Raw genomic sequence first — 24,777 nt, forward strand, 5'->3', positions numbered from 1 at the left:
ATGTTTCTGAAGGCATGGGGTTTTCTTGCTTGATTATGGGGATTAGAGTTTATTTCATAGAGACTGTTTCAACAAGGTTAGGAGTGTTGAGAGTAGATTGTGGATACTGCTTCAATACGATGGGTGGGTTGGAATCACTTGGCCCATTTTGTCTAGTGACCAGTGTCGTATCTTGACCAGGGACCAGGGCCATCCTTTGTGTAGGAAATTTAATTAACTTCTTGTAGGGTCAAAGCTTTTCATATGGAAATATAGCCATCCCCCATATAACCATGCTTCATTATGCAAAATTCAGCACTTAAAGTAGTTGAAAATTTGGAAACAGATTCATATTTCCTGTGACCACACTTTTAGATGTAATAGCTCTTAAAAAGAATAATGCATTTAGAGGCAGTAAAACCCAAGAGGAAAGGAGAGAAATATCTCCCAACCAAATGCCAATTGAAAACTGATAAGTTAACATAGTTTTCAACTACCTGGATGAGACTGTCCCCCCTCAGTAAGGATAATGATCCCAACAGGGAGTTTTATTGTGAGTAAAAACGGCATGCCATAGAGCTAAAATTGGGCAGCTTTTTTCAAAAGGCCAAGGGAAACCTCTTCACTACTACTTGCCCAACATTTGCTGAATCAGGTACAAAAGACAAGCTGCGTGTGTTATTGTTTTGGATACCAGTTCCTTACTTCTGTCGTGTGACAATTGTAATGTATTCACTGTGGCTGGCTTACACATGCCCAAGTAATTTTTTTCTCTACATTGTGGCTGACATACACAGGACAGTTAAAAATCATGAAGCCATTGCCTTTGCCTGGAGGTGAATTATAGAGCCTTTAATGCTTGTAGTGACATTTCTTACATTGACCAGATGCTAGAGCCTAGATTGTTCCATACACTAGTCACTCTTATGTGGAGCTGTCAAGACTGTCAGTAAGAGGTTTATATCCACTATATATAATGATTTATGAAGCTGTGATGATCTTGCAAGGTAATAGGCATTAGTGGTAAAAACTCTTTGCAGTCATATTTGTTTGTGATAAAAACTCCAAGAGTACCTCTTACCTCATATTACTTGCATTGGAGAAGCATAAACTAAAAGGATTGTAGGACAAGTAAGTAGGATATCAGTAGGTATGGTGACTATTCAGGTCTGAAACATTAGTTTTTCATAGTTTCCTTTTAAGAAGGCTGGTACAAACTAAGAATAGCTTGTCCATGTGGATACCTTTACTGTTTTAGCCTCTTGATCAGTCTTCTCTGAATAGGTGTTGTTTTGCATTCTCTTTTCCTTATTAATACTTGTCGTAGTTTCAACTAAACAGGGTAATTAACCCTGTGGCACCTCCCTCCAAAGCATTTACCATGTTGTCTGTGACTGATACTATCCTGAAAACATGATGGCATGATCGAAGAAAGGGTACAGACTTTGAACCTGCTTTTGATGGCTCACTCCTTCCTCGTTTTGTCAGTGTAGTTGGCAGTACTTTTATGTTTAAGTTGTGGACTCTGGTTGATTATAGCCAGAATTCATAGGTAGTTTTGATTTCAAGTTATAGTTTGAAAAACATAAATAGACACTTCCTACTGCATATTGTAATGTCATGTACCAAAATTGGTTCTTGATTCCCTATTTTTCACCCACTTTACCCTTTTGATTTTAGTGTAATGTCTAGTAATTACAAGTTGTCTTCTTAGGATTGTATTCACCCGTAAGAATGCTTTTATGTCTAATACAAGTAGGTTTCTTAGACATATTGGCTTTAAAGGGCATTTCATTATGACAAGAAAACCAGAAATTTAAAGTTTTGACCATGGCCACCAGGGAACAAAATGGTATTGGTTCCATATCCTGGTTTATTAAGCATGTAGGTTAGCTTTTAAGAAAAGTGTTATATTTCTGTTGAAAAGTGCACATTTTTTACCTCACCCATCCATGATATTTTATTTTTTCGACTAAGTGCTGCTTCATTTATTTTTAAATTGATTGCAGGAAAACTGGGATGATGAGGAAGAAGACAAGAAAAAGAATGCAAATGAAACTAGCACTGGGATTAGCACAACTCAAAATAAGAAGAAAAAGAAGAAAATAGAAGACATAATTGCTGAGAAAGAAGTGAGTTAATAACCAGATAGGCAGTCTGCATGGCCAATATGTTTTTGAATGTTGAAAATATATATCACGAGGTTTATTCTTCAGTAGATTACCGGCACTTTTTTTATTGGATTGATAGACCTACTTATTTGTTAACATGATTAGGTTTTGCCATCAAGTAGGATTAGCACATAACACTATTTTTCTATCTATCTGTCTTTATCTTTGAAGCCTGTTCCCTTCTGGAACTCCTCAAGGGTGTGGCCATGTCAAAAGTTTCCGTAACTGTTGAATACCACTGCCACATCTTAGCCATTAGTGCCTCACCCTTAACAGCCACTGGTATATCACAACTCTAGTGCATTATTTCTAGAAGCTCATACTTAAAGTTCTTTTGGACTACACCTTCCTAATGTTCCTGCCTAATGTTTTAACTTACTACTTCTACCTAATGGTTCTGCTAATATTCCTATCTACTACTAATAATGGTTTTACGTAATGCTCCTGTCTACTGATCCTACTTTTTATTTCTGTCTATTATTTCTTCCATTTTGCTACAAGGCAAGGCAAGTACAAAGCTCTTACTGCAGGAAAATGTAGTTACAAAGAATGAGTCGTGTGAGTCGATTGTTTTGTTATGTGTGACAAGCTGACTCACTGTGCAGCCATCACTAAGCCTCCCAATACCCGGGCAGGTAGTACCTGTAATATACTTCCCAGGTTGATGGCTTCCTACCAGCTACTACGTACTATTAGCAAATATTAGTGGTTTAACATTGCATAGTTCTTAGCCATGGACTCATCAAGGACTGCTCTTAACCCACAAATAGTGGATCCCCCAAAATTTAGGGGGTTCCCAGTAAGGAGTTTTATTGAAAAATTTAAAAAAAGATATTTTATTCTTATCAGTTAATTTGACTTATAAGAAATAAAAAAAGCAGACAAATTATCTTAAGTTGGTGCTGAGCGGACGTAAAGAGTTTGTCTGTTAGCCAGTGGTGCACAGACTGATATAGCATCTGACTCGACAGAATCTGTCCTAACCTCAGGAGCCCCCATCCAACAAGCTTAGTTAAGTAATTCGCACATATTTTTTTTCTTTTTATGAAAATTACACGTCACACTTTGGGAGGCTCTCTGTGATATGATTACAGTGAATATTGAATAATGATTTTGTAAAATTTGTCACTGTGCGCTATAGTGATTTTTCATATGACATATTTGCATTATTTTCTGATGTATCACTTATTCAATACATGTAACATTTTATTTACATAGTTTTCACATATATATATATGTTATTCACAGTGATCCGAGTCATCTGTGTATATAGCATGCATGCCCTCACTTATTCTAAATACTTCACTGTAATTCCCTTTTATTTTTCATTGTCAAGATCACTTTCCCATTATGGTCAAGATCACGTTCAACATTCATTGAATCAATACCATTATCAATAGTTTCCAGAGTCAGTCACTAATTTGCTGAGTCAGGCTCACAAGGCCATATGATTGTCATGGAAAGCAGCATGTTTATACACTTTGGAGGGACCTGGCCATACCATCCCCTTCTGTATTATATAGGTATGACACTGCAGGAATTTTTCTTAACACTGATTTTAGTTGCTCGTGATATAAGGCATGTGCATGCTGAAAAAGGTTGCCTTTGAATTTAAATGAGAGTAGGAAGCGGCAGCCCATAAAAGTATAGTTACAGTCTCTCTGTTGAGCACATATGATCACAGTTACAGAGGTTAAGGGGTTAGCCAGTTTTGTGACGTTCTTTTTGTTTCCCTTTGGCAAAATAGTAGGTTTGCTATATGAAGGTGATTTTCATGTTTTCAAGGATTACCATAATTTTACATTCACATTTAGGTTACATTTCTGATTGTACAGCTTTTAATGGTAATGTTAAGAAACTAAAGAGTTATGATAAAGATAAGAATTTCATGCAGTGTATGAAAGTTGATGTAGATAGCTATCTGAGGATCACTTGGTCTTGTGACATGTTTCCATGGTAAGTCTTATCATAGATATTTGCAGAGCCAGATATTTGTGTATGGTCATCCTATTTTTTCATTCACTAGTAAAATTGTGAAGCAAAGATGAAATCATGGTAATTGCTATTAGAGAAATATTAAAAGATGTCCTGAAATGAGATTTTGTGGAAGAAAGTGCATAGAATATAAATTGATTAAGACTGACAGTATTGCTTTCAGTTTTTTAAGAAATGTTGTTAGAAATGGTGAACTTCAACTTTAAAGCTCTGATTTAGAAAAACCGTGATTTACGAAGTCCTTTGATTCAGTACCGATATGGATTTCTTTAAACATGATGATTTACCAAGTAGTTTAAGGGAGAACTGATGTGGATTCCTTGAAAATAGTCATTGAATGCTGGTTTACTGAAACAAAATGAATTAGGAGACATGAATGATATAGAGAATTTGGAGTGTGATTGTTGGGGTTTGTATGAAGGTTCTGTTATAAGCTGGAAATGATTAATGACAAAATGTATATGAATCATTATATGTTAGATAAGGCCTTATGTATTTTATGATTACTAATTTTGTATCTTTTGTTGATGTATAACTTTCATGTGGTTGGATTTGAGTCAACTATGAAAACTTCCTGATTTGCATTTTTTCCTTATTGCTCTTATAAAACAATGATGTTTTTTACAGTTTTAAGTAATTTTCATCGGAGAATCATGTTGCTCATTACTGATTTTTCAGTATCCCTCAACAGGCAAAACTATTAAAGGAACGTGAAAGGCGGAAGAAAGAGGCAGAGGAAATGGAATCAGCACAGACTCCAGAAGCAAAACTGGCTGAAAAAATGAGACTTCAAAAGATTCAGGAAGATTCTGACTTACAACTAGCTAATGAACTTATTGGAACTGGTAGCATTAGTGAAGAAGGTGCGATGAGGTTTATTTTCTCATTGTGGTTGTAATAGAGCATTAGGTTACAGTTGCACACCATACATACATGCTACATACATGCCTCCTTCTGTTTCTGAAAAGTATCACTCATTCGTCCACCATTTCTCTATATGCTAAAAACTTGAGAGCTTATGGTACTTTTTTTGCTCATCAGTTTCATCTTGTGACTTAAAATTATACTCAGAACATTTATACCAAAAACTTGGAGAAGCATAGAAAGCCTTTCAGAATTCATAAAAATGGGTTTATTAGTCCTTTACCAGTACTACCCACCTGGGTGTTAGGAGGATTAGTGACATCTGCTTAGTAAGTCAGTACTTTAGTGGTTGTAAAGTTGCGGTACTCTGACCAAGGTAGCTCTCTTTTCTTTCTGCCTCGCTAACATGTAGATGACTGGCATTCTGTCCACAAACATACATTCTCTCCTTGTCATATGTAACTCTTGACAACACTTAACTCATCCAACTCATTCTTCGTAGCTAGATTTTTTGCAGAGCACTGTGCACTAGCTCTGCCTTTTGGCAAAATGGTAGGAGCAGTAGATAGAAGTTGTAGGTAGGAGCATTAGGTGGAAGTATTAGGGAGGAGCATCAGATGGAAGTAGTCTTTAGGAACAATAGGTAGGAGTCTCTGCTAACACCGTGTAAGACTTGCCCTCTGTCAGTGGCCTGTTAAGTGTGAGGCTTTAAAGGCTAAGAAGTAGCACTGGAGTTCTTTAGTTATGGAGACTGTTACCCCACCCCTTCGAGGGAGTTCCAGTTGGAACTGGTGTCAGAGGTTTAGGTAGACAGATAGTCCTTTATAATTGTCATTGGGATCCCTAGTGTAAATTGAAGGGAAGAGAGGCTTGTTGAGCCATGTGCTGAAAGGGTATAATGATAAGTCATATTATAAGAAAGAGGTTCATGGTCAAGTATATGTGGAGTCAGCGGGTGCTAATGGATTATGTGTCTATTAGCATATATATGCAAGGGTGAGTTTCTGAGTATGAACATAAAGAGAATAAAAGCAGGAGGAATGTCTGGTCCTTTCTTAATAAGGGCAAGAGTGAAAGTTGATGCTGGGTTTAGGGACAGATGAAATAAGATATGGTTACCAGAAGAAGCTGAGTGAAGAATGGTATAAAGGGATGAAACTATGTGTGGAAAGTATTTAGTGAAGCAGGTCTTTTGTATCTGGGTGAAATGTGTGGTATATATAGCATGGGATTTGGATACATGAAAAAGGATTGTGGAGGAAGGAATGTGTCTCTTATTAGAGAGAATGGAAGGGGATTGGACTTGTGGTTAGGGAAGGGGTGCCAATGATTTTGAGAAGCAAAAGAAAATGTTTAGAGGGTCAAGAGAAAGCTGCAAAAGCTGAAATAGAAGGCGTATGGGAGATGGGGAGAGAATCTGTGAACTTCATAGAGAACAAGAAAATGTTTTGGAAGGTGTGAAGAGGTGAGGATACCATTAGGGCAGATAGGGGTGACAGTGAGGACAGTGGATGGGGAAATGGTAAAGGACAAAGATCTGTATGGGAATTTGTCTTTTTATGGCCTCACTGGACACCACTGAGCTACTTTTGGGATCTAACTGACATTTCAAGGAAAATATGTTATATTGGAAGTTTGGTATTGTAAAGTGGACTGAGTTTGGGATGTAGCAGATTAGCCTAAAAGTTCTTGACATTGTTTTAGGATGCTGGGGTTGGATCAGTCACAGAGTTGCTGTATTTCATCTTTCTCACTTTCATCACTCTTGTGTATCACTAACACTTCAGTCTCACTTTTGTTATTAGGTATAATAGATTTTGAGTTACAGATTGTGTTTCTCATCTGAAGAATCATATAGCACCTGTACTATATTGGAAAATACAAGTATTATTTGTTGGTTACATGGTTGGAGGTCTTGTAGGGGTTGGAAATATGAACCGGGGAGTTGACACAAGACTGACCATCGTGATAACACCAGGGTTACTCAGATCTGTAGGCATCTCCAGTGACTTATTTAATGATTTGGTTGTGATAGGAAAGCACATTTCTTGAAGACAAAAGCATCCTTCTGTGCTAGTCTTTGTTGATTACAGTAGCACCAAAAAGGTTAGAATTAATATTGATTAAAATTGGATAATGCTTTTTGTTAAATTAATGTTAATACTTACATTTATGGATGTGTAAACTGATGATGATCTCTGGAAGGGGTTTTGTTCTTGGAAAAATATAAGCCAGTAATATTTTCAAAAGAGTTAATATTTTGTATAGACATGAAATGTCCTGTAAAATAATTTTGACCTTACATAAAGTATAGATACCAGGTTAATAATATTTTACTAGTTTATGATTGCACTGATATGTAGGCTTCTTCGTGGTGAAGTTATCCCATATCTGTAAACAGGATTTTGCTTGTAGCCCCAGGTTTCAAGGCTGGCTATATATTGACAACATTTTATTCCAGGTGGTGGGAGAATTTATCGTGTAAGGTTAGTTAGATATTTGACTAAGTTTACTCAAGTATTTTTCAGTACTTTCTGTACTTTTAGATAAGATTTTAAGGCATCATCAATTTAGGGATGTGCCTAATTTTGGGAAAGTACGCCAAACTTATTGCCAGTCAGTTTTTAGCACAGAACACAACTCCACAAGCCGTTATTTTCTGTTTAATACTCTGAGAATGTGACAGAGTCTCAATATTTGTGAAAAATAGTAAGAAATCTTTAGTGTAGTGAAATGCTGTATGTATTTTATGTACCCCATAAATAGTGGGTCCAGTTAATGGTAATGGATTGACAGATAGATTGAAATGCATTACTAGCAAGCAGAAGTTATCATGAAACAAAATTATTGTTATAGTTGTACAGTTAATACATGCATGAAGAATAAGAAGGTAGTGGTCAGGATTATAATTCTTTCTCTTGTCAGTTTGGAGGCTACCAGAATGGGTAATGATGCAACAAGCTCTGTATAAGTACAATTATAATTTTATCATTATTATGTGCTAAGAGTTCAGTTGCATTTTAGTTTTATGTTTTGTGATGTAGTGTTTGAGTTCCACATTAGTTTCAAAAGGACTGTTATGTTTTGCCTTTCAATTTAGAAAATATTACAGGCTTATATTTTTCCAAAAACAAAACCCCTTCCAGATATCATTATCAGTGCTCAAATTTTGGAAAACAATATCTAAATTAAGTGATTTTTGTAAGTCATGTTTATCTTCTATCATTGATTTTGTTCAGCTTTCCATGGTATGGATCTAATTTGTGCATGCATACCCCTCTTGTGTGAATATATTATTTTACAGAAAGGTTTCCCCTATTCCAATCGTGCAGGCTGACAGAACAAGGCAGTTTCTTGTGCAGGGTGAAACTCGTCCATCAGCCATTGAGCGGTTGGGGGTTTTCCCTTTTTTCAGCAAAATGGGTTTTGTTAAAGTTGTCAAGAGCAAAGCCTGCTTCATGCGCTTCCAAGTCAAGTTAAAGAGGCGCCGTGAATGAAAAACTGACTATTATGCTTGCAAGCGTTTGGTTGTACAGGCTAAGAATAAGTACAACCCTCCCAAGCATCGCTTGATTATGCAGATTACAAATACTGATGTCATCGCTCAGATAGCATATGCCAGGATTGAGGGAGATGTTGTTATTGCTGCTTCATACTCTCATGAACCCCCTCATTTTGGGGTCAAAGTTGCATTGACCAACTGTGCTGCATGCTACTGCACTGGACTCCTCAGGGTAGATTTTCTACCTCATTGATGCTATAATATATCGTTTAAACCCTTATATTCTGTTTTCCAGATGAAAAATTTCAGTTACCTAGGGTTCCATTTCCTAAGAAATAAGCATTAGATAACCCCTGTTTTAGCACTGAAGAAACTATTTTTTGTGTCTTGAATCACATTTGGTAGATATCTTGAAAGGATTGCACCACTGGTAATCAGCAGTGTTAAGAAGGAAGAATATAAGGGGCTGATAGAGGTAAGCAAAGAATAAGTAGATAAAGATTTGGGAAGAACGTTGAGTGAAAAGTTTAAGGAAAATAAGAAATTGTACAGAAAAGAGGTGAAAAAGGAAAGGGGTAGATGTAAGAGTTGTAATGTAAATATGAGAGGCCAGGAAGTGAAATTGCTAAATCAAAAGTATTGATGAATGTAGGATCAGGTGAGGCAGCAGTTGTTACATGTGTGGGTATGGAGGATAGAAGGAAATGGATACATGTGCAGGGACCTATAGCAATAAGGAAGGTAAAGAGGATAATAATGAGTTTGAAGGTAGGAAAGGCACCTGGATTGCATTGGATAGCGGTTGAAATTTTGAAGTATGGAGGAAAAAGGTTGGTAAGTAATTTAGCATGGAAGCAGAAGGTTGTATCTGAGGATTGGGTGAAAGCTATTATTGTTCCTTTATTGAAAGGAAAAGGTTCTTAGGATGGTTATAGCAAATACCCCTGGGGAATACTTCTGTTAAGTATACTAGGAAGAAAGTAGATTGATAGATTATGAAGGTAACTGAGTGCAGAAGAAGTGAGGAGCAAGGGGACTTTAGGAAAGTTAGGGCATGTGTGGACCAGATTTTTGCAGTAAGAATGACTGGACAAGTGTCTAGTGAAAGGTAAGATGCTTTATGCAGCCTTTGTGGATCTGTAGAAAGCATATGACAAAGTTGAGTAGAATGCTTTGTTGGATGTTTTAAGGATGTATATGGGTTAGAGGAACAACTGTTGGATTGTGTAAAAGCATTCTACACAGGAGCAAATGCATGTCAGAGTGAACGCAGAATTGAGTTAAAGTTTCAGTATACATGTGGGTTTATGATGTCACCAAGGCTTTTCAACATATAAGGATGGAGTTGTGAGGGAGATGAAAGTAAAGCCAGGGAAAAGATGTAGAGATGGAGTATGGTGGTGAGGTATGGTGGCTAGTGAGTAGCCAGTTTGCAGATGATACTTTGTTGTTTGCTGAGAGTGAAGAGGAGTTGCAGAAGGTTGTAAGTGTGTTTTATGATGTAATTTTAGGCAGTTGAAGGTTAATGTGAATAAAATTAAAAAAGTAGTGTTTGAAAGGAATTACAGCAAAAGTATGGATTTTGCAAAGCAGAATAGAATAAGATAAGAAAGAGTATCAACTGTGTTACAGATATTGAGGAGAAAGACTGGAAGAGGTAACATGATGTAAGAATTTAAGAGCCATCTTTGGTAAGTCTGGTGATATGGAATGGGAGATAATGGAGAAAACTTTACAGTATAAGAGAGTCATCGGGTCCCTTATTAAGGTTTTAAAGGGTGGAGGTGTAATTATGGAAGTGAAGAAAGGATTAAGGGAAAGCATTGCCCTCCCAACCCTGATCTGTGCTGCCAGAACATGGACATGGATGTGTCACAGAGCTATTTTGGAGGAGCATATAGTATGATTGGTGGAATGAAGAAATTAATAAGGAGGTGTGTGAGTAATTTTGTTTGGCACGGAATGAATTACAGATTTGTAGAGTGGGATTTACAAGGAGAGTGTGTGATAGTACAATTTAAGCAGTTGCTGTAAGAGGAAGATCACCTGTAACATGGGGAAATAGAGTGGAAGAATACTGGGAGGAAAGAAAAGGAGTAAGAATGTATCAAATTTTGTATGTAAGGGTAGCATGTAAGGGCCACCCTATTGATGGGAGTTTCTGGAGGGAACGGGTGACAGAGATATAGATGGATAGATAGAATAACCGCTGCCCCTTTGTAGCTCTGGTTTTTCATTTAGATATGAAGCTGGGGATAGGGGAGAAAGAATACTTCCCACGCATTCCTCACGTGTCGTAGAAAGCGACTAAAGGGGACGGGAGTGGGGGGGCTGGAAACCCTCCCATCCTTGTATTTTAACTTTCTAAAAGGGGAACAGAAGAAAGAGTCACACGGGGAGTGCTCATCCTCCTCGAAGGCTCAGATTGGAGCGTCTAAATGTGTGTGGATGTAACCAAGATAAGAAAAAAGGAGAGATAGTTAGTATGTTTGAGGAAAGGAACGTGAATGTTTTGGCTTTGAGTGAAATGAAGCTCAAGGGTAAAGGGGAAGAGTGGTTTAGGAATGTCTTGGGAGTAAAGTCAGGGGTTAGTGAGAGGACAAGAGCAAGGGAAGGAGTAGCACTACTCCTGAAACAGGAGTGGTGGGAGTATGTGATAGAGTGTAAGAAAGTAAACTCTAGATTGATATGGGTAAAACTGAAAGTTGATGGAGATGAGTGATTATTGGTGCATATGCACCTGGGCATGAGAAGAAAGATCATGAGAGGCAAGTGTTTTGGGAGCAGCTGAGTGAGTGTGTTAGTAGTTTTGATGCATGAGACTGGGTTATAGTGATGGGTGATTTGAATGCAAAGGTGAGTAATGTGGCAGTTGAGGGAATAATTGGGGTACATGGGGTGTTCAGTGTTGTAAATGGAAATGGTGAAGAGCTTGTAAATTTATGTGCTGAAAAAGGACTGGTGATTGGGAATACCTGGTTTAAAAAGTGAGATATACATAAGTATACGTATGCAAATAGGAGAGATGGCCAGAGTGTGTTATTGGATTACGTGTTAATTGATAGGCACGCGAAAGAGAGACTTTTGGATATTAATGTGCTGAGAGGTGCAACTGGAGGGATGTCTGATCATTATCTTGAGGCGAAGGTGAAGATTTATGGGGGTTTTCAGAAAAGAAGAGAGAATGTTGGGGTGAAAAGAGTGGTAAGAGTAAGTGAGCTTGGGAAGGAGACTTGTTTAAGGAAGTACCAGGAGAGACTGAGTACTGAATGGAAAAAGGTGAGAACAAAGGAGGTAAGGGGAGTGGGGGAGGAATGGGATGTATTTGGGGAAGCAGTGATGGCTTGCGTAAAAGATGCTTGTGGCATGAGAAGCGTGGGAGGTAGGCAGATTAGAAAGGGTAGTGAGTGGTGGGATGAAGAAGTTAGATTATTAGTGAAAGAGAAGAGAGAGGCATTTGGACGATTTTTGCAGGAAAATAATGCAAATGAGTGGGAGATGTATAAAAGAAAGAGGCAGGAGGTCAAGAGAAAGGTTCAAGAGGTGAAAAAGAGGGCAAATGAGTGTTGGGGTGAGAGAGTATCATTAAATTTTAGGGAGAATAAAAAGATGTTTTGGAAGGAGGTAAATAAAGTGCGTAAGACAAGGGAACAAATGGGAACTTCAGTGAAGGGGGCTAATGGGGAGGTGACAACAAGTAGTGGTGATGTGAGAAGGAGATGGAGTGAGAATTTTGAAGGTTTGTTGAATGTGTTTGATGATAGAGTGGCAGATATAGGGTGTTTTGGTAGAGGTGGTGTGCAAAATGAGAGGGTTGTGGAAAATGATTTGGTAAACAGAGAAGAGGTAGTAAAAGCTCTGCGGAAGATGAAAGCCGGCAAGGCAGCGGGTTTGGATAATATTGCAGTGGAATTTATTAAAAAAGGGGGTGACTGTATTGTTGACTGGTTGGTAAGGTTATTTAATGTATGTATGACTCACGGTGAGGTGCCTGAGGATTGGCGGAATGCGTGCATAGTGCCATTGTACAAAGGCAAAGGGGATAAGAGTGAGTGCTCAAATTACAGAGGTATAAGTTTGTTGAGTATTCCTGGTAAATTATATGGGAGGGTATTGATTGAGAGGGTGAAAGCATGTACAGAGCATCAGATTGGGGAAGAGCAGTGTGGTTTCAGAAGTGGTAGAGGATGTGTGGATCAGGTGTTTGCTTTGAAGAATGTATGTGAGAAATACTTAGAAAAGCAAATGGATTTGTATGTAGCATTTATGGATGTGGAGAAGGCATATGATAGAGTTGATAGAGATGCTCTGTGGAAGGTATTAAGAATATATGGTGTGGGAGGCAAGTTGTTAGAAGCAGTGAAAAGTTTTTATCGAGGATGTAAGGCATGTGTACGTGTAGGAAGAGAGGAAAGTGATTGGTTCTCAGTGAATGTAGGTTTGCGGCAGGGGTGTGTGATGTCTCCATGGTTGTTTAATTTGTTTATGGATGGGGTTGTTAGGGAGGTGAATGCAAGAGTTTTGGAAAGAGGGGCAAGTATGAAGTCTGTTGGGGATGAGAGAGCTTGGGAAGTGAGTCAGTTGTTGTTCGCTGATGATACAGCGCTGGTGGCTGATTCATGTGAGAAACTGCAGTAGCTGGTGACTGAGTTTGGTATAGTGTGTGAAAGAAGAAAGTTAAGAGTAAATGTGAATAAGAGCAAGGTTATTAGGTACAGTAGGGTTGAGGGTCAAGTCAATTGGGAGGTGAGTTTGAATGGAGAAAAACTGGAGGAAGTGAAGTGTTTTAGATATCTGGGAGTGGATCTGGCAGCGGATGGAACCATGGAAGCGGAAGTGGATCATAGGGTGGGGGAGGGGGCGAAAATTCTGGGAGCCTTGAAGAATGTGTGGAAGTCGAGAACATTATCTCGGAAAGCAAAAATGAGTATGTTTGAAGGAATAGTGGTTCCAACAATGTTGTATGGTTGCGAAGCGTGGGCTATGGATAGAGTTGTGCACAGGAGGATGGATGTGCTGGAAATGAGATGTTTGAGGACAATGTGTGGTGTGAGGTGGTTTGATCGAGTAAGTAACGTAAGGGTAAGAGAGATGTGTGGAAATAAAAAGAGCGTGGTTGAGAGAGCAGAAGAGGGTGTTTTGAAATGGTTTGGGCACATGGAGAGAATGAGTGAGGAAAGATTGACCGAGAGGATATATGTGTCGGAGGTGGAGGGAACGAGGAGAAGAGGGAGACCAAATTGGAGGTGGAAAGATGGAGTGAAAAAGATTTTGTGTGATCGGGGCCTGAACATGCAGGAGGGTGAAAGGAGGGCAAGGAATAGAGTGAATTGGAGCGATGTGGTATACAGGGGTTGACGTGCTGTCAGTGGATTGAATCGGGGCATGTGAAGCGTCTGGGGTAAACCATGGAAAGCTGTGTAGGTATGTATATTTTGCGTGTGTGGACGTATGTATATACATGTGTGTGGGGGTGGGTTGGGCCATTTCTTTCGTCTGTTTCCTTGCCCGACCTCGCAAACGCGGGAGACAGCAAAAAAAAAAAAAAAAATGACTCATGGTGAGGTGCCTGAGGATTGGCGGAATGCTTGCATAGTGCCATTGTACAAAGGCAAAGAGGATAAGAGTGAGTGCTCAAATTACAGAGGTATAAGTTTGTTGAGTATTCCTGGTAAATTATATGGGAGGGTATTGATTGAGAGGATGAAGGCATGTACAGAGCATCAGATTAAGGAAGAGCAGTGTGGTTTCAGAAGTGGTAGAGGATGTGTGGATCAGGTGTTTGCTTGGAAGAATGTATGTGAGAAATGCTTAGAAAAACAAATGGATTTGTATGTAGCATTTATGGATGTGGAGAAGGCATATGATAGAGTTGATAGAGATGCTCTGTGGAAGGTATTAAGAATATATGGTGTGGGAGGCTAGTTGTTAAAAGCAGTGAAAAGTTTTTATCAAGGATGTAAGGCATGTGTACTTGTAGGAAGAGAGGAAAGTGATTGGTTCTCAGTGAATGTTGGTTTGCGGCAGGGGTGTGTGATGTCTCCATGGCTGTTTAATTTGTTTATGGATGGGTTGTTAGGGATGTGAATGCAAGACTTTTGGAAAGAGGGGCAAGTATGAAGTCTGTTGTGGATGAGAGAGCTTGGGAAGTGAGTCAGTTGTTCGCTGATGGTACAGCACTGGTGGCTGATTCGTGTGAGAAACTGCAGAAGCTGGTGGCTGAGTTTGGCAAAGTGTGTGAAAGAAGAAAGCTGAGAGTAAATGTGAATAAGAGCAAGGTTCTTAGGTACAGTAGGGTTGAGGGTCAAGTCAGTTGGGAGGTGAGTTTGAATGGAGAGAGACTGGAGGAAGTGAAGTGTTTTAGATGTGTGGGAGTGGATTTGGCAGCAGATGGAACCATGGAAGCAGAAGTGAATCATAGCTTGGGGGGGGGGGAGAGTTCTGGGAGCGTTGAAGAATGTGTGGAAGTCAAGGACATTATCTCGGAAAGCAAAACTGGGTATGTTTGAAGGAATAGTGGTTCCAACAATGTTATATGGTTGCGAGGTGTGGGCTATGGATAGAGTTGTGCGGAGGAGGGTGGATGTGCTGGAAATGAGATGTTTAAGGACACTATGTGGTGTGAGGTGGTTTGATCGAGTAAGTAATGTAAGAGAGATGTATGGTTAATAAGAGAGTGTGGTTGAGAGAGCAGAAGATTGTGTTTTGAAATGGTTTGGTCACATGGAGAGAATGAATGAGGAAAGATTGACCAAAAGGATATATGTGTCAGAGGTGGAGGAAATGAGAAGTGGGAGATCAAATTGGAGGTAGAAAGATAGAGTGAAAAAGATTTTGAGTGATCAGGGCTTGAACATGCATGAGGGTGAAAGGCATGCAAGGAATAGAGTGAATTGGAACGATGTGGTATACCGGTGTCTACGTGCTGTCAATGGATTGAACCAGGGCATGTGAAGCATCTGGGGTAAACCATGGAAAGTTCTGTGGGGCCTGGATGTGGAAAGGGAGCTGTGGTTTTGGTGCATTATTAAATGACAGCTAGAGACTGAGTGTGAACGAATGTGTCCTTTGTTGTCTTTTCCTAGCGCTACCTCGCACACATAAGGGGGGAGGGGGTTGTTATTTCATGCGGGGCGAGGTTGCAATGGGAATGAATAAAGGCAGACAGTATGAATTATGTACATGTGTATATATGTATATGTTTGTGTATATATATATATATATATATATATATATATATATATATATATATATATATATATATATATATATATTTTGGGAGCCTTGAAAAATGTGTGGAAGTCGAGAACATTATCTCGGAAAGCAAAAATGGGTATGTTTGAGGGAATAGTGGTTCCAACAATGTTGTATGGTTGCGAGGCGTGGGCTATGGATAGAGATGTGCGCAGGAGGATGGATGTGCTGGAAATGAGATGTTTGAGGACAATGTGTGGTGTGAGGTGGTTTGATCGAGTAAGTAACGTAAGGGTGAGAGAGATGTGTGGAAATAAAAAGAGCGTGGTTGAGAGAGCAGAAGAGGGTGTTTTGAAATGGTTTGGGCACATGGAGAGAATGAGTGAGGAGAGATTGACCAAGAGGATATATGTGTCGGAGGTGGAGGGAACGAGGAGAAGAGGGAGACCAAATTGGAGGTGGAAAGATGGAGTGAAAAAGATTTTGTGTGATCGGGGCCTGAACATGCAGGAGGGTGAAAGGAGGGCAAGAAATAGAGTGAATTGGAGTCATGTGGTATACAGGGGTTGACGTGCTGTCAGTGGATTGAAGCAAGGCATGTGAAGCGTCTGGGGTAAACCATGGAAAGCTGTGTAGGTATGTATATTTGCGTGTGTGGACGTGTGTATGTACATGTGTATGGGGGGGGGGTTGGGCCATTTCTTTCGTCTGTTTCCTTGCGCTACCTCGCAAACGCGGGAGACAGCGACAAAGTATAAAAAAAAAAAAAAAAAAAAAATATATATATATATATATATATGCATACGTTGAGATGTATAGGTATTTATATGTGCGTGTGTGGACGTGTATGTATATACATGTGTATGTGGGTGGGTTGGGCCATTCTTTCGTCTGTTTCCTTGTGCTACCTCGCTTATGCAGGAGACAGCGACAAAGCAAAATAGATAGATAATGAATAAATATATGAAGCTGGTACTTCATTTAACTCACTGTGGAGACAAGGTTTTAGTCAGAAAGAATTCTTTTGTTATTAAATGAGATAAATAACTGGAGTTAACATCCCATCCAACCCATGTAATACATTTTGTTTAATTTGATAAGGAGGAGGGCCATAGTTTTGAGGTTAAAGAAATCGATATAACTGATATGTCAAGAGAAAGGGCAGCACATTGTGCCTGGAGTGGATTGTTTGATGTTTAGCAGATACTTTTGCTTAAATTTTTTAATTTAAATTTGAAGGCTATCCAAGAAAGCTCAGCCTGTTTATGCTCAAGGCTGGCAGTTCTTCCTTCTGTGATACATTATGAGAGTAATTATTTTCATTGAAATCTTTTTTAAAAGTAAGAACGATTTCAAAATATTCCAATTCTGTTTCTGAATTGGCAGTTTATTTGATAGAAAGTTGCTGTTACAAGAAATTTGATACTTCATGCATGCACAATAAAGTTATGATGTATTTTTGTTACTGCTTAATTGATGTCAGTCCTATAAGGCTGTTAGTTGAATTTAGTTAATGGAAATAGGTATCATGTAATTTTTTCATTCTTGCTATACGTACGCTAGATGAGTAAGGTAATGTCAAGAACAGATAACTGAGCCATAGAGAAAAAGAATTCTTGCTTTGTTTCTCCCTCTATCTGTGTTTGGAAAGTGCAATAATACAGCCTCCCTCTCCAATATCATGTAAGATAAGAATACGGTTATTTTTAGTAAATAAGTTTAACTGCAGCTAATGCATTCTTAATGACTCCATATATGTTTTTTTGCAGATACTAAATTGTTGGATGATATAGATTTATCAAGTAGCAGTGGTTTGAATTCATTTAGAAAATCCTTGATATCCAAGATCAGATCTGTTGACAAGCTAGAAAAGCGGCCATGCTTCGTTACATTTGTTGAAGATGTTTGTAGAGATCTGTGCCAGAACCGTGAGTATACTGATCAAAATAGTGTTTCATCTAAGTCTAGCATGTAATTCTTATATTTCTTGTGAGAAAATTTCTGTAGTTTTAGCTCCTTGATGTTGTTTACTTGTGTGATGTTGCTATAGATTATAGCCGCGTTAGACAATGTATTTTGTCTTCAGTAGAAATGCCTTCTTAACCCTGCTCCCTAATGGAAGAAGCAAGGATCTTTTAAAACATGTATTGAACAGTAGCACAAACTTCACATTCTGAAATTATTTGATATTTGAAAGATGCAAGTTGACGAATATGCTGAATTCAGTATTATTATTATTGATCGCTGTTTCCCGCGTTAGCGAGGTAGCACCATGAAACAGACAAAGACCAGTCCACTCATATGCACACATATGTACATACATTTACATATCAACATATACATATATTTGCTGATAACACAAGGAAAGTGAAATACATATAACGTTGGAAAACATAGTTGTTCAGTCACCATTTTAGGATTTTGGAGGCATGGAATACTGCTGATGTAGTGTACACAGTCTTTCTTAAAGACTTACATTAGGCTTATATTCACCACATGTGACCTGAATTAATTGCTGGAGGATGTGCTACAGGTGATATGCTGAAACATTGTAATAACCCCCTAATGAAGTTAACTGTGTTTGAGAGCAGAAAAATTACATGAATATTATCTGTCAAGTCATGCAGGTTAGATGGATGACCTGGAGCATTGTCAAGAATCAGCAGAGCTTTGTTTTCAAAGTTATCATTCCTACAATATTTCTTGATGCATGAGCAGAAATATTTGGTAAACCACTCTTGAAACACTGTTCTGGTGACCCAGCCCTTCTTATTTGAGTGCCAGATAACATAGAGATAATATGTAGAGAAGACCTTCAGAGATCTTAGTGTCTTACAGTGATACACAAATAAGGGCTTCAGCTTCAGATCTGAAATGTTGCCATCAAGGAGGGATGTCATGTGATCATGGCCAGGCTTGAACACCGGTGAATTTTTTTCCTCCTGAAATGTAGGTTCTTTTTGGCATTTTCCAAAATAGGGCCATTTCATCTATATTGAATATCTGCTTTTGTTTATATTCCCATATTCATTGATTGTTTTCAGTATTGCTGGATAAGCAGTAAGAGCTACATTTGCAATTGTAGTCTCTTCTGTAATCCGTGTGTTGTGTACATTTGAGTGCTTTATACACTACTCAAACCACCTGCAACTTGTCATTTAGTTTCACATTCAGCCCAAGCACCCTCTTTCTGTTTCAGCTCTTCAAATAAGCTTGAGCATTTGTCACTATAGTCAGCAGTGAACATGGAAAGTTAAGCTGATATTGATGTTTCATCCATATGTTCAACATTCTTTTCATATTTTCCATTGTGTGGCTTTCTGAGGTATCTTTGTAGCAGCTAAAGGTGTTCCACTTTGATCACATTCTGTTCTGTAATCTTTTTTGCATTACTATGAATCATTCGTACAGTTGTAAGTTGCACACCGAGAACTTTTCCAATGCTCACAACTTGCAACCCATCTTCAGATCTCTTTAATACTCCTAATTTTGTTTTTAGTGCAACACTTCCTCTCTTTGTGACCACAGCCAGTAGTGATGTATAATATACATTTTGCATTCATTGTACAACAGCTGAATTAAACTTAGAATGGTCATGTTTTAAGAATGCTGTCCACCTCTTGACACCAAAATGAAAACATCTGCCATTCGTTGACTCCTTTCGTACTTCATTTTATATTGTCGTATATTTGAAAGTTCCTCATAATTACAATGTATGTTTTTCTTAGTGGGATAGATGAAATCAGTTTAAGTTTAATGCCTCCAAAACCAAGCTTCTGCCCATTTCTTTTATCAAAAATTTTGTACAGCTCTCTCTCTCCTTTACTGGATCTGGAATTCCATCTCTTGACTCCGTGAACATACTTGGTGTTACTAAAACATCACCCTATCTTGGAAACATCACACAATGAAAATAGCTAAATATGCCTATTAAGATACAGGGAGTCCTGTTTAAATATAGTTTCTTTTCTTCCGAACAGTTGCTCCATTTGTACAAAGGATTGACCCCTCCTTGAATGGAGTCCTGCACTCACATCTGGGGTGGTTTTAGCTCTACATCTTCCCTTGACATACATGTGTTAAAAGTGATCCACCTTATCAACTACATGCCCTTACCTAACAGTGCAATGTTTGTTCACTTTCTCTCTTGTGCAGGTTTTACTATGGTTTTTTGCTCCTAAGAGCTGGCTGCTTGTGTGCTGCCACTGTTAGCTAGACATGCAGTACTTGGCAAGCTGCAGAAGCACTCAGTTACTGTGGCCATTGGAAACTCAATGATGGGCTGACATGATAATTGTTTTCTTCCCAACACCTTAAAGCTTTGGAACTTTCTGCCCTCTCTTATATTTCCCAATAACTATGACATGACACATTTTAATAGGTTTTTCACTGCCTCTAAAATTCTTTTTCCATTTCATTAACCTCTTCATATTTCAATTAAGGCCCAGTTGTGATGTGGACATTTGTCTATGACTGGACCTCCATCATGAAAGAAGACTATTTTTTTCCTTAATGACGTAATATCAAAATGACATAGATAGACTACGTGCTGTATATACCCTAGCTTAAACCAGGTATCCCTCTACCAGTGACCTTTTACAGGTGAGGCACTAAGGGATTAGAAATGGCACTGGAGTTCACTAGTTATGGAGACTCTGTTGCCATGGCCATCCCATTGAGGGGGTTCCTGAAGGGAATAGGCATTAGAGATAGACAAAAGGAAAGGGTGAACAGTTGGGAGAATTGAAGGCCAACTCATGTGTCCAGGAATCGAACTTAGGTGGGCCCAGGTGTGATATCACAGTCAGCATCATTAATTGCCACTCTACAGAAAATGTGCAAAGATCGGTCACATTCTGCATTGACTGTGTCAGAAATCAAATCAGTTGGAAACAGCTGGTTTCAACAGACTTCTGATTGTGGATTATCATTTTTATTAAAAAAAAAAATCCTGGGAGACTTGATATGTCATCCATTTTCAGATATTCCATTTTGATGTCAGTCATAGAAAACTGAAAAATTATACAAAAACAAGTTTGTACCTTAAGTACAGTAAGAGAGAGTGTACCCAGGACCAGAAATTTTCAACAAATTACATGCAATTATTTGAAACATTGTGAGCCACACAGTGAAAAAATTCAAGAACTCCTTTGGCATATATCTGCAGAATGTATGTGATCAGCCATGTTGTGGGAAAATTTTGGGCTGCAGTCACAGACAACCCAGCTGGTCATGAACAGTAGTGTAACTTAGTTATTGACAGCTGTGTAGTTTAAGATGAGCCTCCAAAATTGACAAATGTAGTTCAGGTAAGGTATCCTGTAATCCAGGTATGTCATATTAGTGTTCTTATGTGAATACCAGGTAATAAAGAATTAGATATCAAGTACAGTTTTAACATCTTCATGGTTTTATTTTATAAACTGCTTATATGTGACACTGCAATTTTATCCAGTTGAGTCCGAAGAAGTAAAGAGAGTTTCCACGATCCTCAACTCTATCTACAATGAGAAAGTTAGAGCTAGCAGACCTAAAAGCAAGAAGAAGACTGGTGGAAAGGCAAAGCTCAATCTTGGTCAGGGCACTATTGCTGTAAGTAACATTTTACTGTTTTTTTCTGATGAACATTGAAGCTAAATTTGTGAATGTAGCATGATTTATTATGGAGAATAGCCTTATGAACTTTCCTTGTAATGTTGCAGTAGACTAGCTAATTATGGCACTGATTCATTTTCTGTAAGTAAAGTTTGTGAGTAGTTAGAAATTTAAACCTGCTGATGCCATTCATAATCAGTATGAATGAAAACTTTCAGAGAGAACACACACAGTCATGATATCGATAACTTGGGTCATGATAGGTAACTTGCAGACTATTTATGTAAACCTATTATCCCAGACATTTAAGTTAGTTCTAGGGAGTGATTTTAGATGTACTTGCTTCCAATTATTTCTGTAGATTTCTTGTTTATGATCGCTTTGTTTTGTGTATGGGATATTGTTTAGGCGATGTACAGATGTACAAATTTTCATTTTAACAACACCATATTTGATTGATAAAGAAGTATCTTTTTGTTTTTTTTTGTTATGAATTACTAGTTTTTCATACATTTGCTCTAGGTTGCTTGAAGCATCCTAAGGTGGGCCTTCATCACTGCCTTCGGCATTATGACAGTAGCACAATAGACTACAAAACTAAACCAGTACAGGATAAATGTACAGAATGGTTCTGCTTAGGGTGTAAACAGACACTTATGTGACAGAAGAGCTTAATGACAGTTTACAGCAGACACAGCTAGCTGCTTTTATAAATCAGTAGAGATATCCTGTGTACTGCTCCGTTGTGAGATATATGTCACAGTACAGAACGAGTTGTACATAGGAGACCATCCATAAATCAACGAAATGTAACTATGAGTGAAAGGTGTCCAAACAGTGAGATGCATACCTGAAGTAGAGAGATGCTGCTGCACCACATGGTTAGCCATAGGTGTTGTCATTATTTATAGGGGATTGCTGTTGGTATTGTTATTGATGGTTTGTACCACATCTGTATGTGTAAATCTGTATGAAATCACACCTGAGGAAAAAAGAAAATAAGAATTGCACTCAGTTTGCCTCATATGCCTTAGTTCAGCCCATGGACAGCATGTCGCTCCCTGTGTACCACTTCATTCCAATTCACTCTATCCCATACACACCTTTCATCCTACTGCATGTTCAAGCCCTAAAATATTTATCACTCCTCTATCCTTCCATTTCCAATTTGATCTCCCTCTTCTTCTTGTCCCTTCCACTTCTTACAGCCTTATTGTCACCCTCTCATCAGCAAGGTTTTCACATCCTACATTACACTAAATGTTGAATGTGTTTCTCAAGTTAGTTACTGCATCTAAAATGAATGGAGAAGGGCCACAGGAGGGCATCAGAGATGGCACCAGAGGGAAAGGTTAGGGGTGACTGGTCACGTCCTTTAAGTTTTTGAACCAGTTTGATTATGTCAGCACTATAGAGACCGTCAAAAGATGCAAGAATAGAATAACCAGAGGCAGTAGCATGAATTTTAGCAAGAAAATATAAAGAAATGTAAACACACGCCATTATAGTATGAGTATTGAATGAATAGAATAAATGGAATGATAGAAATGTGAATGTGGACTGCTCAGAGTTTTTATTATAAAGAGTTGTATGACAGTAGAGGAAACTCAAGAGATAGGTCCTCAGTTGGAAATTTCCTCATTCTAATGGGTAATTACACGCACATACACACGTTAAAGACATGGTACGTTTATACAGGGTTTAGAGAAGGTCCATTACAGGTGTGAGACTATCTTCCTGTAACACATAGATGATAATTGCTAAATGATAATCACACACACACAACAGTAAAGGAAACAGGCTGTTAGTTTAGATTTTTCTTAAAGTCAGGAATTATGTAGTATATTTTATAGTAGACTTCATTGTAGAAGCCGTTTATAATTACAAATGTATTATATGGTTCTCTATCTAATATTTATCCCTGGGGATAGGGGAGAAAGACTACTTCCCACATATTCCCTGCTTGTCGTAGAAGACGACTAAAAGGGAAGGGAGCGGGGGGCTGGAAATCCTCCCCTCCGTTTTTTTTTTTTTTTTTCCCCAAAAGAAGGAACAGAGAAGGGGGCCAGGTGAGGATATTCCCTCAAAGGCCCAGTCCTCTGTACTTAACGCTACCTCGCTAACGTGGGAAATGGCGAATAGTATGAAAAAAAAAATATGGATACATTAGAAAATGTATGATGCATCTACTAATACTTTTCCTTTCTTTTTCAGGATGATTTGAATAACGATTATGGTGGTTACAATGAATATGATGATTTCATATAGTGCAATATTAATTTAGACACCAATTACTATTGTTTGGCTTCTTGTAAGCTTTTTTTTTTTTTTGTAAATACACAATCCCAATGCTTCATGAATTTACAAATTGGGTAGAATCTGGATGAATCAGGAATGTAAAATTAAGCTTTCTAGTTTTGAACTTCCATGTATTTTACACATTTTGAGTCCTGTAATACTTAAGTGCAAGTGGTAACTGCTAATACAAGTTGGCATATGTTCAGAGACTTCACATGGCGTGGAAATCCTTGCCTTCCCTCATACTTGCCATGTAACATATGCTTATTGAAAGCAGCATATGAAAATTTGCAGATTGATTTCATTAATAATAACAAATATCATTCCTGCAGTTTCCTTTTTATATGAATTACAGAGGCTGTTTTTTTTACAAACCAAGCTTTTTGATTTAGTTAAATGCAATTGCTTGGGTGGACCTTGTATTCATCGGGAAGTGAACAATATGAACTCAATGATGACTGCTCCTGTTGAATGGCCTGCCATACTATTTGAAATCAAAATTTAGAGCATCTATGTTTTGCTGTTACAACTTGTGGCCTTAAATTTTCTCCTGTGATTGGCAGTTGTTGACGATTGTATTTAGCTCTCTTCACGACCTAACCATTCCTTCTACCTATGTAAGCAGCTTAAGTTGGCCATCTATAGGAATGTTTTTTTATTTCTCATTTGCTTTGGAAAGAATGGCAGGTTTGTGTTTAGGAAACATTTACAACTAATAAAAGTGTTTGTTATTTGATGTTCTCCTTTTTAACCTGATTTAAATACTTTCATCTTTAAAGATGTTAAGATAACGAGATAGCCAGTTTTTACATATATAAAATTTCATAGATATCGGATATGATTAACAAATGCATAGCTTACTTGGTATTCTTGACATTGAATAATTATGTGCTGTGGTGGGCTTGGAACCCAGACAGCAGGGCCATTGAAAATAATCTTAGCGGCCTAAACTAGTGTGTTTGAGGCCAGTTTGGGGGGGAGTTATATATAATGCTTTAGGTTTTTGCTGCTGGAAATGATGTTTGTGGTGAAATATTTTATAACATCTCTACATTAGGCCTGTTATGCAATTGTATTTATACAATGGGGTGCAATTTTCTAAGGTCCAAACTGGCAGTGGGGTGGAAATGTGTCTGTACCTCTTTATATGGAATAAAATCGGTTTTTTACTTTACCTAT

General features: G+C 38.2%; 1 protein-coding gene across 1 annotated transcript in view; it reads left to right on the plus strand.

Moving 5' to 3' along the window:
- Positions 1-24,332, plus strand: part of eIF3j (eukaryotic translation initiation factor 3 subunit j) — a 29,573-nt gene extending 5,241 nt beyond the window's left edge. The window contains exons 3-7 of the mRNA XM_071657104.1: positions 1,989-2,111; positions 4,837-5,008; positions 17,475-17,633; positions 21,161-21,297; positions 23,515-24,332. Of these exons, the coding sequence (XP_071513205.1) occupies positions 1,989-2,111; positions 4,837-5,008; positions 17,475-17,633; positions 21,161-21,297; positions 23,515-23,568 (645 nt within the window). The 3' untranslated portion in view covers positions 23,569-24,332. The remainder of the gene's footprint in view (positions 1-1,988; positions 2,112-4,836; positions 5,009-17,474; positions 17,634-21,160; positions 21,298-23,514) is intronic.
- Positions 24,333-24,777: the final 445 nt, after the last annotated feature.

This window comes from Panulirus ornatus, chromosome 64, assembly GCF_036320965.1.
Source record: "Panulirus ornatus isolate Po-2019 chromosome 64, ASM3632096v1, whole genome shotgun sequence".
NCBI classification, from domain to species: domain Eukaryota; kingdom Metazoa; phylum Arthropoda; class Malacostraca; order Decapoda; family Palinuridae; genus Panulirus; species Panulirus ornatus.